Source organism: Taeniopygia guttata, chromosome 5 (assembly GCF_048771995.1).
Source record: "Taeniopygia guttata chromosome 5, bTaeGut7.mat, whole genome shotgun sequence".
Classification (NCBI taxonomy): domain Eukaryota; kingdom Metazoa; phylum Chordata; class Aves; order Passeriformes; family Estrildidae; genus Taeniopygia; species Taeniopygia guttata.
This window is the reverse complement of record NC_133030.1, coordinates 6,356,779-6,372,559: the sequence shown is the minus strand read 5'-3', so window position 1 is coordinate 6,372,559 and position 15,781 is coordinate 6,356,779. Positions and strand designations below refer to the sequence as shown.

The following is a 15,781-nucleotide window of genomic DNA, read 5'->3' as shown; positions in this document are numbered from 1 at the left end:
TCATTCATAAGCACAGGGATCTTTCAATCTCAGGAACTCTACCTATTTTTGGTAGTCTCAAGTGAATTGTTGAGATCTTTCTGCTGCTCCTGGTTTCCAAAACTTTCCTCAGTCCACCTGCCCAGCAGCCTGGCAGAGCTGGGCCCAGCACCAATCCCCTGGCACAGCTGAAATCAGGTTCAGTGATGAGCTGGCAGGTGGTACCAAAAGTGTCAATACCTTTTCAGGAGCAACTTTAGTGCAAGAGAGTCCTCTGCTGGAAAGCCTCAGCCTACAGAGGACATAGGTTGAGACACCAAGCTTAAAATTTCACATTTACATCCTGTCTGTGTGCCACTGAATCCTGCAGTGACTCACTCAGCAGGGAGCACTAACTTTGGAAAATTAACTTTGGGGTTTGGTATGGACTCTCCCTTCTACAAGACACCAAGCACCTGAACACTTCAGCACTAGCCAGTCTTTGATTAGTAAAAGAGGTAATTCAAAATATTAGACTTACTGTAACAACATTTATGTAATAAATGTTGTAAAAAGAGGCTGTTCAGCCATCCCAGTGACCTTCTGCCAGCACTAGGTCAGCTGGCTCCATGCCACAGGAACTGCATCCAACATCCCAGCTCCCTGCTGCAGCCATCCTGATAACCATCCCTGCACCTGAAGCCATAAAAAGCCTTCCCTTTCCCATTCAGGCTGAATGCTTCTATAAATGGGCAGAAAAAAATTTAAATGCCCCAAGACAAACCTCTATCGTGCTTTGTAAGCCTCAGAGCTCTTTTTTTCATCACTTCTACTGGGTTTTGTAGTTCTTATACTATAACTGGGCACAAAGGCAAAAGCCAGGGTTTTGTCTCTCTTTATAATTATTAATTTATTTGGACTGGAAAAACTGCATGAGATTAAACAGAACGTTTCCAGCAAGGAAGTTTGTGCAATGCCACTGGATTATCCTTTACTTGGTACAGGAGCCAAATCGAATCATTCAGAACATCTAATATTTCATCTCATTTTACATAAAGTTATACAAGACTTGTCCTCCATTTTAATGTGCTTGAATGGAAGATTTTTAATTCAGGTAAACTTTCCAGATCATCTATGTTGATTGTAAAGACAAAAGGGCTCAGTAACTCTTCAGCCAAAACTGGAATCTGTCTGAACACCAGCTCTGGGCAAATATTAAATTTTGACTCATTATGTCTGATTTAATCTCTTCCAATGGCTGAAAACCCCCATTCTTAAAATTCCTATCCAGTTTGTGGTCTTAATTGGGCTAGTATCAAATTCCTGAGAAATGGATACCCATTCACTATCTGTTGAGATAAGAAAGAATTGTTATTACTATGAATGTCACTGTCGGTGTCTTGTAGGTAAAAAGGGAATCTTGTACCCTTTCTTTTAGACAAAGAGCATAAATTAACCCTTTAAGTACCAAACAGCAGAAGAGATTCTCCAAAGTCTATTTATGCAGATCTTTTTCTGTTTTATCAGCATCCCTCTGTTTCAAAGCCCATTTAAATACTACTGAATATCTTAGCCTTCAAGACATTGACCACAAGAACTCTGAGCTTTGATCTCCTTATGCACATTTCTTGCCTTGCTCCACATGAACATGCGAGTTTTTCCCCTCAGTTGATAAAGTAGCCTTTTTAAATTGAATCTGAGGGTTTGACATAATCCAAATCTGCCATTTTAAATTACCTTAAGTAATGCAAGGTTAGCAATTACCTAACAATGCTCAGTATCACACAGAACCAAATCGTGGGAGGGTATTGTCACAGCTTCCCATATCCTACATCTTTTCATGCATTTTTATATCAATACAGGATTGAATATGAAACATTTTTTATCATCAGGAGTAGAAATTCCAATGCCTCAATTCCAGATTTGGGATTTTCTACTCTTTCACAAGAGGGCATTTCGATAAATAAATACGGATTTCCTAGTACAGTTGACATGAAGACACCGATTTAACTCTGAAGAGCCTTTCCTGCTAAAGCTCTGGCAAGATCTGCCACGGCCCCTTGAACTGTGCCCTTGAACTTGGTGCCCTGCCCTCTTGAACCTGATAAATATAAACTGCCTACACACAGAGTGCACACATTTTTAGCACACACATGGCATGTGTAACCAAACACCGGTTTGCTCACTGGAGTGGGGGTGACATTTCCTCGCTAGCATTTCACTGATGGCAGTCAGTCCTGTTTTGATGACACCAAGTTAAAAAGTTAAGAGGAAAGAAATTCCTTAACTGCCCTTCAAAATGCCTTAGTAACTCTTCCTATTTAAGTAGTTCACATTATGAAAAAATTTAAAAGGGAATAATATTTATAGGTATCAAAATGTGATGACAGTCTAGGTCACAAGAACCTCTGGAGATATTCCTTCCAAACTTCACCTGCTTGCAGGAGATGGGGATAGCCTGGGTAACCTGAGATGAGGTTATCCAGGGCCCTGGCAAGGCAAGTCCGAAATACTTCCAAGCAAGTGAAACCCGACCCTTTCTCTGGACAAACTTCTCCACTGTTTTATTCTTCTCACAGGGAAGAATTTTATTCCTATTTCCAGACTTTGTGATTTCCCCTAAAGGAATGTGTGCTCCTTGAACTGTCATCACACACATAGTGACTACCCTTTACCTATTAAAACACATTACATATTAAAAGACAGTTATTAAATACACAGTGTTCCACATTAAAAAGGTTTACCCAAAACCTGAAATAAAAAAAAAATAAAATTAAAAAAAAAATAAAATAAAATAGCAGGAGAGGAACACACACTCTTCTTATCTCCTGCCCATATGGACACTGCTATTAAAACAGTTATTTATTTCATCCTCACTGTCCGAATCTGTAGGCATGTATTCCTGGATTTTTATCTTTTTCCTCATACTATCTAAGAGAAACTTGACATCAACCTACCTTTTTCTGAGTAATAAACTTTTCCTTTGATCTCAAGCTGAAATGGGCAAAGTCTGGTAACACCTTTTTTCTTCTACTGATATTTTACTTAACATTCAAGCCACAGGAAAAGTGTATTTTTCCCAGAGATATCTACTGCCCTCTGTAGGATTATTTTAAATAAAATATTAGGAACAAAGTAGAAGAAAAAAATAAAAAGAAAGCACATAAGCCTGTCACAGTATTGTATCACATCATCAACATGGTGGAGGTGGCTTATTAAGTTAATGTCTCTCACAGTTCTGTAATTTCATTGATTTTATAGATTCGACACAAGGAATAAGAAGAATATTCCCAGCCAACACCATCAGACTTTTGAGACTGCAAAGTGCAAGCTGAGTGCCTGAAGAACAGTGAAGACAGCGGGTGCATGAGGGTGTTCAGAGCAAGTCAGAAATCCCCACCATTTTACAGAATTGCTTTCAGAGCATGTCTCAAGAGACTCTACACTGTGTGCAAGCAAAACACTGCCATGAACTCCCGAGAAAACCTGCTGTGGCAAAGTCTTTACTGAAGTTGTAGGTTCCAATATATCTAAGTTTCCTTCTTGATACTACCTAGGACACAGTTCTGGTCCTCATTGCCATGGATAAAAAGCAGATTGGTGTATTTTAAATTGCATATGTAAATGAAATTTTGGCTGTGTTTTATCTGGTGATCCTGTCAGACAATTAGAAAGAGGTAATGTGGAGCCTCAAGATAACGACTAACTGCACACAGGCACAGAAATGCAATGTTCATTTGCTTCTCTACGTTCCTTAGAAAAGTCTTTGATAACTTAGATGAGTCCAGTAGTGGCATGGGAACTGTCTGATGCCTTCCATGCCATAGTAGACCTGTGGTGTTCAAGGGCATTAAAGGACAAGGAAGCAAACCAAAGCTATTCCCACATAAGCATGGGCTAGGTAATTCTGACAATTCAGAAGAGAACTGGCTCCAGTTGTATGAAGGGATTAGGATTGCATAGAAAAACCTCAAAACCCACAAGCCTAAGTGCTCAATTCCCCACAAAACAAAAATGCAATTAAGACTTCAATGGCATTTTTCTTTTAAAAAAGACCGCAACACCAATTACACATTTAAAAATACCCTGTCTGGAATGTAACTGCAATTATAATTGGCTAATTACTGTGACAATAAATTAAAAAAACCTACATATTTAGCCCATATACATGGCTACATGTATACGTACTACATGTAGTATACTACATGTAGTACATGTAGTATACATGTATTATACTACATGTATATGTAGTATACATATGCATGTAGTATAATACATTATACTACATATATGTATATATGTATATATACATATATGTAGTATACATACATATATATGTATATATATACATATATATGTATATATACACACACACACACACACACACACATATATACATGCATTCCCCATGTACTACAGCCACGTTATCATTTTATAACATGAGGAATGAGGGTCCTGAAATCCCTGTGAGTTCAGGTAAATTCCCTATAAAAGAGGAATTTTGCATATGAACTTAAGTTTTAACTCCAAAAAGCAAGTTAAACCTATCAGGCCCTAACCTCAAAGAAGGTGCCCATAGGACTGAACTACGTGTCTGAGTGATCCTTACTAGAGGACACTTATCTCTTCTCTATATATTGAAAATGGTGTCAGAAAGCAAGTGAGGACTGAGAAAAAAAATGCTGAAGACACAAGGTGAGATGTGGGGAAGAGAAGATTTGCATCTCTTTACACATTCCTTTGCTAAGAGCATGTGTGCACCTCACATCAAACATGTGCATCCATCCAAGAACCTCTTATTTTTCTCCAGTGGTGCAATCATTTTTGATATTACAAAAATCCTTTCCTCAAGTTTTCTAAAAAAATCAGTGGTCTCATCAGTAACTGATTTATAGAATCTTTTGAAAAATCTAGGTTATTTATTTCCCAGTACTTGGCTGTTCTTCCATGCTCCTTTTGCTGTCCTTTTCCTTTCTGATGCATTCTGTTTCAATTAATGCACTTTCATCACCACAAGCACAGACCACTGACTAGCAAGACAATTTGCATTTGGAGGGAAAGGCCACAGATTACTAAAAGCTAAAAATTACAACCTACTTTTTGTAAGAAATGATTCAAACATTCGAACACTGAAGGCCACCTTCTATCACAAAGTGATCAATCATGCCAAAAGAGGCTGATTTTTATTTCTCCATTTCCTGCCTCAAAACCACAACATCTCCCTACTAGGTAGAGAGGTGAAAATTTACCAAGCCTGGCACACAGCACAGCCGTGTAAGTCTCATTTTCTTAGGCAAAATACAGGATATGGGTCAGAAAACCCGAACTGTCTTAGCACTTTGACAATAAACTTTGCCTGGCAACGTTACAATTAACTTCACAATAAGCCAAAAATTTGTCAGACCAATTGCTTTTGTTTCTCATGGATGCAGACCAACTTTGTGTCATGATTATACTTTTAAGAAAAATTCAAGTTCAACTTTACACAAGCCTCTTTTTTTTTAAGACCATAATTTATGACTGGAATTTTTGACCAGAGCAAAATTCTGAGTACTTAATGCAACTTATGTAGATTGTCAACCTAAGAGCCAGCCTTGTTTCCTTTAGTCATTTGTAATATTTGTAGGAAGCAGTTCATCTCGTGTGCTTCTTCAGCAACCAGTTTATCTTTCTCAGGAGATGAATTACAGTGAGGAATGAGGGTTCCCAGAACTGTCTAAAAGCAGCTGATATTTAAGTTAGTTGACAAATTATTGTTATTTCTCTGTATGCATAAGGACTTCTTTCTTTCTTCATTCTTTTTAGAAGACTAAAACCAGTACTTTCCTTATTTAGTAATCTTGGTTAACTGAGAAAACAGCTAAAATAGATGGAAGTCCTCCATGCAGCGTAACATCACACATCCCATATGGAGCAGGGATCATCTCCCAACCAACCCATGCTGCAGGACAAAACAAATCCCACTCCACCTCTCCCCAGTCCAGCACTTACAGGACATGAGCAGAAGACTGTTCACAAGAAGGACAGAGACTGGGGAGATATTACAAAGGAAAACAAGGTTTCTACTGCTCAGACTAAAACCTTTTAGCATGTTCTTTGAACTGAAAGCCAGACCTAATTCAGATTTAGAGACAACTATTACATACTGATGTTACAGTTAAATCATTACTGTGCCTTCTAAAAGAGTACACATGGATTTACCAAGGTAGAATAATGCCAAATTATTAGCTTATTATGCTAATACATTAATCTGTAATATAATTATATTAGACAGAGGTGAATTTTATTTTTCTTTTATACAAAATATGATCAGGGTGTTTCAGAATGTCCCTGGAGAATGCTGAGGGTCCTACGCTGCCACCATAACTTTTTTGGGGTAACATTCCAAAACCTACTGACAAGGCAGTCCTAGGACGACAGTTTGCAGAGAAGGAAGAGCAGAGTTTCCTGGAAAGCACTAAGCATAAGAACTAGAGAGAAGCTGACCCATTCCAGTGCTTTTCCCTGGAGGAAAATGCTCATTACAGTTATCAGAACCTCTGCAGGGCCAGCGAGGAGACGTGAGCCTGAAGGCTGCCACTGTCAGGTCAGTGCAGGGAGCCTGTGCTGAGCCCAGTGCTGGCCCCTCTTAGTCAGCAGAACGACTTTGGGAATGTGGGATTTGCTGCCAGCCCGTGCCAGCAATCTGCCCATGCCAGGCTGGAGAGACGCGCTCGGTTCTCAGCAGCCACAGCCCCCCTGCCCCGCTCCGAGCTACAAACTGAGGCTAATGAGGGCTGTCAGAGCCCTGCATCACTGGATGGACACAAAGTCAGGAAATGTCATTCAGGAAAGCTCTGCTTCACACACAGCACGGCTCTGGGTGCTCTTGATGCGCTGCCACGGCATCAGTTCACTGCAATGTTTATAAAACATACCATGTTCCTGCCTTCACACACAACACGAGATTGGAATTGTGTCATTTTGTCTCTTGCAGGATAGTCCCTAAAAGCGATGGAAATGAAAGCAAATGGTACTATTTATCATATAAAAACTTCGCAGAAATCTTCAGTGGTCATTTTTCATTCTTGTCAAACTACTCATCAAAATGTCTTGTTTTATGATTAATTCGTTCCCCCTTATCTGTGCTTGAAGCAAAATGAAAAAACATGGTTCACTAGTGCCAGGACTTTTTCAAGTTATTTTTTGGATGTCCCTTCAGGCCAGTAAGTCACAACTTCAGATATATTAAAGGAGGACTATACTTTTTTCAAGAAGAGACAGCTGGCTTTTGGATTACAGATGTCATGTTTACAACACACAACTTCCAGACAGTCTTACAACTTCTGGAGATTAACAGAAAATCCGATTTCCTCCGAATGAAGCCACTATGAAGAAAAATCCAAATGATGACTTGCTTACCTTTGTCAGTGCTGCCTGTTGGGGTTGGAGGGAGAAGGCCAGGCTTGGATTTGTCGTAGTTGTTAAAGCTCTGGCTGCGCCGGTTGTTGGCACTGATGGACCCACGAGCTTTGGCCTCGCTGCCTGCAGCGGACACCCTCATGGTGGGACCTGGAAGTCTGGTGGAAGAATTTACAGCACGTTTAAACATAGGTAAAAAAGCACTCTGGGCAAGAAACTATGGGACACCATGCATAAGCTGAAAATATAAGGATCAACAGCACAAGTATAGGCTCAAAAGGGTCTTTCTACTTCTGTAAGAACAAATCAGAGGATCATCTTAGATGAAAAGTGTATGTCAAACAAGCTGCAGTCTATAGGAAAATGTGCAAGACCCTGGGACCAGGGTAGAAATGATGTTTGGTTCTAGATAAGAAGGCTGAAGGATAGCTTTAATAAAACTATACTATATTATATTAATATACTATTTAAAGGGATACTATACTATTTTACATACTTCTTATTTACCTATCTAACTAACAAACTCTTGGCTCTCTGCAAAGAGTCCAAGACACAGCTGGATCTGATTGGTCATTGAACTCAAATAACTTTTACTGGAATCTAATTAAGCAATTAATTTAGGTAAAAAATCTCTATAACTACATTCTACATGTGGAAAACAAAGGAGCAGAGATAAAGATTGATAAAGATTGTTTTCTTCTCTCTGTGTTACTCTAAGAAATCCTGAGAGACAGAATTATGTCTCTCTGTCCAGAGAATGTGAATGTCACAGCAGTCTGAATTGTTTTACACCAGAAAAAAAGCCCTGAGACAAAATTTACACTCACCTGCCATAATTCTGGTCAATCAGAAATAGTTGCAGGTAAATTCAGGGGAGCAATACCACTGGCAGAAGGTTAGGACTAAGTGAGGCATTTCTGTCCTTAAACCGGATTGCTGGCCACATAAAGGCTACCCTTATTTCAGAAATAACAATGAGATGGAACTTGGCGGCCTTTTCCCTTCTAGAGGAGCACATCACATCTCTGCCCTGACAGCAGCCAAGCCCAGCAAGACTTTAACCTGATTTAATTATTTGAGCCTATATAAATCACACAGAGCTTCAGTACCCTCTCCTAGAGTAACCACATTAGCAGTGAGCTGGTGTTAGCCTCTGGTTTAAACTGGGCATCTGCCTCTTCCAACATTTGCTTACCATAACCTGTACTCACCAGATTTAGCTGATTAACTGGGGAAAAAAATGTAGTTATTCTGGAGTAAGTAAACAAACTTTTATGCTTTTCAGGCAAAAAGGACGGTGGAAGACTTCTCTAAAAAGCCACAGAATCAGGAAAGCCGCTGGCATCACATCTCAGAACGCTTCAAAGCCAACATTCACACACAGAATCTTTTTAAAGCTTCTTCATGTAAAACACAAAAATCTATTCAAATAACTTGTGTCAATAATAAAGTAAAAGGAAGAACTCCCAATTGTCAGAGAGTGGGGATGGAACTGACCAAATCATCATTGTGCCTCTGCGAGAAGCAAGAGAAGCCAGGAAGGAACCTGGCAGGGCTTCCTAAATAAACTGATTTAACCAGGACCAGTGAAGAAATAGAAAACAGGGAAAGAAACATGGAGAAAAAGCCAAAATGTCAGCAGCTGCATGCACATGCTTTCAAAGCTCAAAAGAGTCTAAGACATGAGGGCACCATTCAAATACAAACCCAAAAATTAATTTACAAGCTCAAACCACCACAGCACAGCACATCATGGTTCTGAGGTTGACTTTTAGACCAGTCTCTCAAATTATTCAGCTTTTTCCAGTACTGGGGGGTGCTAAAAAGTTGTCCATACTCATCATTGCAGCAAAGGGTCCAAGACAAAACCCCAGAGGGGCTTCATCCACTGCAGAGGAGACCACAGGGGAAGAAGCTGAGGACAACCAGCGACAAATAGAACTTTTTGAGAAAGTCGCCAAGACAAGGAAGTTCATTAAAAGTTGTTTTTTTTTTTGTTTGACAGGAAATGAGCTAGGTTTTCTACAAGGTACCTCAGCCCAAAGCTGCCACCTGGTTTTGAAATACCAAGTATGGGGCACCCACCCCAGGATGGCTACAGGGGCCCCAGTATGGGAGGGGAGTTTTCCAGCAGCAGGGAAGGGACAATCTTCCTGTAGTGATGGATAAGAAAAGGCTCCCCACACATATCCACACAGGTTTTGTCAAAGCTGTCACATTTTAAAATAAACAAAGCTCCTCAAACCACGCGACCACTTAAAAGTGACAAGTTTTCCATCTGAGTCAGTATTGTCACTGCCAATAAAAACACACTGAGAATAAAAAACCTACATGCCAAAAGCACTCTTGAAGACAGCCTTTCTCTTAGACTTTTTTTTTTTTTTCCTCCACTGTCGTTTAACTAACTGGTTTTAAGCCCCTGCTTTTGGTATTAGGTCAAGATACTTCACAGCGGTGTCTGTGAAATCTAAGGAAAAAATCAGGTTCAGGGAGACACTTCTGGGTTCTTGCTGTTTACAGAGAAGGTACTGAGATTGGAGAACACACTCTTTTACTACTATTCAGCACCTCTGTTAAGCAAATATGAGCCATGTCAAGCCATAATTAAGATAAAGGAAGAACATGAAAAGGAAATGTGGAACTTTTAACAGGGATTATTCTGCAGAGATTCACTGTCAGCATACAAGAAATAAGATGTGGGAAATAAATCTAAATTATACAGCAGAAAAAACAATCTATGCAAACTGAATAAAGATCATAAGCTATAGCTCACAAGTTCAGCAAAAATTGTATGGTATTTAATTTAAAACCATATTCCAGTCAAACATTTAAATATAATAGTAAAACAACAAGATTATTACCCAGATTAATAACCAAGCAACCCTTAGGATCACTGAGATGAGATGGACAGATGAGCTGGCATGCAAATCATGCTGGGATGCAGGGAGAAGGGACTGAAGTGCCTCTGCTTCACCTGCAGGGAGGTGACAGGGGCTGGGGTCAGAGCTCTGGGGACAGCAGGGACCCTGAGCAGCAAATGCCACACAGTGCTGCTGGTGAGTGCTGCCACCTCACAGCATGCAGGTGACACTCTCCTCACCAGCTGGCCTGATGCAGCTCAGCTGTGGGATGGAACTGGATGATCTTTAAGGTCATTTCCAACCCAAAACATTCTATGATTTCCATAATGGAGGTCAAAATATAATTAATACAGTGAGGCAAGAACTCCCAGAACCATGTTTTGTTCTCAAAAGCAAAAGCTCCTAAGAACAAAAAGTCATATTATTTCCTTGAGGGCCAAAATGCATCCCACACCTCATTTAAAAAAAAAAAAAAATTAAATCCATCTAAAACTTTCCCATTTCAGCCGTTTGCAAAGGCCTCGTTACAAACTGTTTTCGACAGGAACTCTAAACATGCACCCAGAAATATTGCAAAAGGATTATTCATGCTTTGCAGAAGATGAAGAAATGCTAACCTAGAAGACCTTTTCTGACCAAGAGTGAATTGGATGATTTTGCTTTGAGATGAGTCCCTGGGAGATGCACTGTGACAGGAAAGAAAAAGCGGAAGAGAACATTGAACAAATACAACTTTTTTGGTTTGTTGTTTTTTTTTTTAAGCCACTGAACTTAGTAACTGGTTTTAGGGCAAAAAAAGTGGGTTTTTATGAATTTCACAAGAATATAAAGCTTCTTGCCCAAATATGACTTCAGGTCAAAACCACTACAGTCTGAAATTAATTTTTACAGACTAATGAACATGCAAATCTGCATGCAACCCCCAACTCTATTCCTCTTTTCCTTCTTGCTCCTTTATTATATATATTTTCCGTAGAGTCTGAGCAATTTCTCTTTACTTTAGTACACACTAAGAAAACATGACATTGAAGATCATCAGGATACACATATTTTTCAGTTACTTGAAACCCAGCCCAATCTACACAATGGACTGAAAACAGCAAAACAGTGTTCAGCATCTCTGCATGTTTGACAAAAAATTTGCAGAAATCTCTTCAAATACATATTTATTTTACGGTAATTATTTCCTGTTTATACACGCCGTAGGAACACTATGTTTTTCAACTATACAAAACTATTGTTTACACCCAAATGAGCATAATTTGTGAAGAAAGACATAAAAGCCAAACCCAAATAACCTCTGAGCAGTCCCACTTGGAAGGCTTCAGTTAAACTGTTTATATCCCTCAGAAGGCAGCACTTAAGACAGCATTCACCACAAGGTCTGTTAACACCACGGCAATCCTCAAGATGAGATTTGCAAGAACAAGAAGCCTTCATACTTTAGCAATTCTGCAAATATGAATTCTGCTTTTAACTCTCTTTCTTATCCCCACTAAACCCTCCCAGTTTTAGCAGTGCAACAGTCAGACCAGTAGAAGGCTGCACATGCATTTGCTGTGGTACTGCCTCAGAAGACTGCTTTTATTCCAACCTGGCCAGAGCACTCCTACTATTAAAGGCATTCAAGGAACAAAACCCCTTTCTATTCATCTGTACTCTGATTTAAGAGTGCCAACAAACACCAGCATTTTTTTTTTTTTTTGGACCAAAAAGTCTTGATTTGATTTTGATTGCCTCCAGGCGTTATGAGCTCTATTTCTTTTACCAATGTCAGAGTAACCCCTCCCCACAGTGGAAGGTAACCCTTCTTTTTCTTAGTGAGGACTGAAACTCTTGTAATCTGAGAACAGAAGATGGTTTTCATATGCCTAAAATGTATGTTTTCTAAAGTGCATGCTTTGTGAGTAGAAGGAAGCAAAAGGAATAGTGAGAAAAACATCTTTTTACAATCCTGTGGTTACTTGGTCCAGCAGGGATGTTACACCCATTGGGCTGCAGATTTCCAGCACTGAAAACATATTTAAACACACGTTTTGATTTCCAAAGGCTTGAAGTCAATTGCTACCCAGCATTCCATTCCCAACACACTTTATTCTAGAGCAGAACTAAAGAAAGGAGTTTCTTTGGCTTTTTAAGACCTGCAATGAAAAGAAAAAAAAAGAAAAAAAAAGAAAAAAAAAAAAAAAACAAAAAAAAAAAGCTCCAACTTTAAGGAGATTTCCCCACCTGGACTGCATTTCTGGTTGTGCTTTGAACTGATGCTGCACAGCTTGTGTGGGCTGTTGGCACGGAGTGTGGAGCGGAGCTGGCACCTGCTGCTGGGGGATGCCCAGCTGGCACTGGGATGGAGGCCCTGCTTGCTGGGCTGGATGGTGCTGGGGCTGCTGCTGCTGCTGCTTGTACCTAGACAGGCTGAAGAACAGGCCCAGGATGGCCTTTAGATTCCCATTCCTGATTTCTGCAAGGCAAAGAGGAGAAGTCACTCGTCAGCCAGCAGTGGGTGCCTTCTCTCCGACAGCACAGTGGGTCAGCCACTGCACCCCCAGAACAGCGTCTGAACTGAGCTCCTTTGGGATATCCTTCAGGAGAAGTTGATTTCTGCACATCTAATTGGCATTACAGTTGACTGCCAGTGAGCACCAACGAGAAATAAATAACTAATCTCTCCCCTGCAGCGACTGAGCAATATCTCACATTTCCTCTGCAGTCTGTGTTAATGCCAGTGTGCTTAAAAAAAGGCAAGTCCCTTTAAATATTCCCTTTAAACTAACATAGCTAAAAACCCCAAAACAGAACCCCCACAACAACAATTGTATTAAGGACAGCACGCTGTAAATGATTTCTCAGTCCTAAATCATGCACAAGGAGGAAATTCCTCCATTCTGACACATATATTTAGAATATCAGAATAATTGTTTCCACTAAGAAAATTTGATGCAAGTTTTGCACTAGAAAAAATACGGTTATTGAGGGACACAGCTGTATTCAAACATAATTACCAACTCTGATACTATCACTGATAGGGCTGGGCACCCAATGTACCTAAGCTGATAATGGCTGGGCACCCAGTGTACCTAAAGATAGCTTGACAGTCAACGTATAAACTTGTCAATTCCTGAATGTCATCCTCTCCTATGCAATATCAAATGCAAAAATGTAAAAGCAAACAGAAGTACAAAGATGAAAAGGTGTATCAGACCATGCACTTAACCACTGTATCATAATTAATATGCAGAGGGCAAATTCTTCCTTGCAGACAACCTTAATGTGCTGCGACTTAATTATTTGGCATGTTTAATTTCCTAAATTTAAAAAATTGAATTTAAAAAGCTACATCAAACAGCTGAACTTCTGCCTGTGTTGTACAGATCACTTGAACTAAAAGATTACTGTTGCCCTGTGAGAAAGCAAGAAGAAAAGGACACATGGTAAGACAGTGGCCAAGCACAAAGGCAAGAACCAGAATTTTCATTTGTTCCCAGTTCCGGCTGAAAGGTTGCTCTGCATCTGTGATGGGCCCCACTCCATCCTTAACTCCCTCTCCCAGCCACATTTCTGCTCACATTGCTCATCTCTGCTGTATAAACAAGCTCCTGCTCCTAATCCTAAACACTTTAACCAGCAGATCTGAGGCTCAAGGTTTAAAACTGTTCTTTCCTGTTCTGTACCAGCTTTGGTCTCCTTGCCTACCTGCACCTCCGTCTACTTTCTCTTCCCAGCCAGTAATATAATTTACTTTCTTTCTGAAATTTGTCTCAACCCCAGCCCACATCTTCAGAGAATATGAGCCCTTCTCTAAGTGGCCCTGTCATCACGCAGACCTAGTGGGGTGATGACCCAGGATATTCCTTTCCAGATATCCAGACCCAGGATATTCCTTTCCTCTCATACTTCTTGACTCAGTTTCCCCAGACAATTTTCCTTCCCTGCAGCCTGGCCCCTCCATCAGTGCCCTCTCCCATCACTGACACCTCAATCCTTGTTTAAAGGATTGTCATTCCCAGGACCCTTCAGCAGCCATTTTCAGTCTTCCTTTGTTTTCTTGGCCAATTTTTGTCTCTTCCTGAACAGTGGGGTCCCAATTAAACCTGCCAGTTTCCCTTTTTTCCCAGCCCACTCCTGCTCCAATGCAGTGCCATGCACAAACCCAGCCTTCTCTCATTCTCTTCCCTAATCTGCAGATTCTCTTCAATAATCTGTGTTTAGCTTGGGAGGACAGGGACGGAAGTAAAACAGACAAAAAATATAGAACAAAGAACTGAAATTACTCATGGGATCTGTAATGAAAGTAGCATCTAATCACAGGTCAAAGCATAACTGAACAGATCCAGAGGAACTGGGAAGCTTAACTGCACAAATACAGGTCAGAGATAAAAGAAATTACCATGGGCCTGCTTGTTTAAATTTAGCAAAGCTATATGCAACTGGAAACTGATTTCTGTGCAAAGTGAGAGGCAATTATAACAATAACCCACCTACGACATGTTGCTGCCTGTTTTCTGCTGCATTTATCAGAAGGGCAAGAGGCTTTTTGACCAAATAATCAAAAGAACGACATTTTTAATGAGTTTAAGCAATCTCTTCCCCTCTGGATTTGAAAAAAAAAAACTAAATCAGACTTTCAGTGGTACTTCTGTCCCTTTTATCTTAAAGACTGAGGTAATTCTGGCAGTTCTACCTTGCACTTCATACAAAAGGAGTATTTCAAAGACTACTTCAGTCTCACTGCACTCTGCACATCAGCAGAGTCTCAAATGCTTCCTGCTTCAAATCCTCTCCAGCCCATGGTCAGCTCCAGAATCATATTGACTTAGATAAGGACAAGGATGTCACCCAGCCACTTGAATGTGGAGCCAAAAATTACTGTCCTGGATACTGGAAAAAAACTTGAAACTGGAAATTGGCTTTCATAGGAAACCCCACAAATCCACTCTTTGGAGATTTCCATCCTGGGATATTCCTGCTGGTGCTTGTTTCCCCTACATCAGTGTTCCAGGATGTGTTCAGCTGATCATTATCCAGCTCATCTCTTATCCAAAAGACGTGCAGCTGCTTATCTGTGATATCAGTTTGAGTTTCTACCGCACATTTATGTCCTCCAATATCTTCAATATCTTGAGAGCAAGGAGATACTGTGTGAAGGAAAGCAAGCTTCACTGGGCAGCTGCAACTCCAGGAGTCTAAAACAAGTCTAAGGGCAGGGGTATAGAAAGATAGTTCAAAGAATGAACAATAAAAATTTGCAGCAATAAGTGAAAAGAGATCTCCAGCTCTCCATAGCTTTCTTCAGTAACTAGAAATGGAGATTTTAGATTTTTAAGAAACTTAGATAAGGGGATGCCTGTTTGCCTGCACGTTTCTGGGGAAGGGGAGCCTCTAGCACAGCATGGTCATCATCAGTGATTGCAGATCCTCAGCATCTCTACTGCATAAATCCATCAGAATAGACTCTGTGTCAGTGGCAAGCACATAGCAAAGTAGGATTTTTCAACTCTGGGAGGATATACATGTGCAGTCCCAAATTATTTCAACATTTAGGAGTCATCAAAATTCCAGTT

General features: G+C 40.2%; 1 protein-coding gene across 6 annotated transcripts in view; it reads right to left on the bottom strand.

Annotated features, from left to right (window-relative positions):
• Window positions 1-15,781, bottom strand: part of NAV2 (neuron navigator 2) — a 377,851-nt gene that overhangs the window by 115,940 nt on the left and 246,130 nt on the right. For 4 of the 6 annotated variants that reach the window (XM_030273481.4, XM_072929490.1, XM_030273475.4 and 1 more), the window contains 2 exons: window positions 12,450-12,681; window positions 7,360-7,517 (listed from right to left, as the gene is read on the bottom strand). In XM_030273481.4, coding sequence (XP_030129341.4) covers window positions 7,360-7,517; window positions 12,450-12,681 — 390 coding nt within the window. Of the gene's footprint in view, window positions 1-7,359; window positions 7,518-10,837; window positions 10,907-12,449; window positions 12,682-15,781 lie in introns of all 6 variants that reach the window. The other 2 variants (XM_072929489.1, XM_030273473.4) reach the window with 1 other exon arrangement.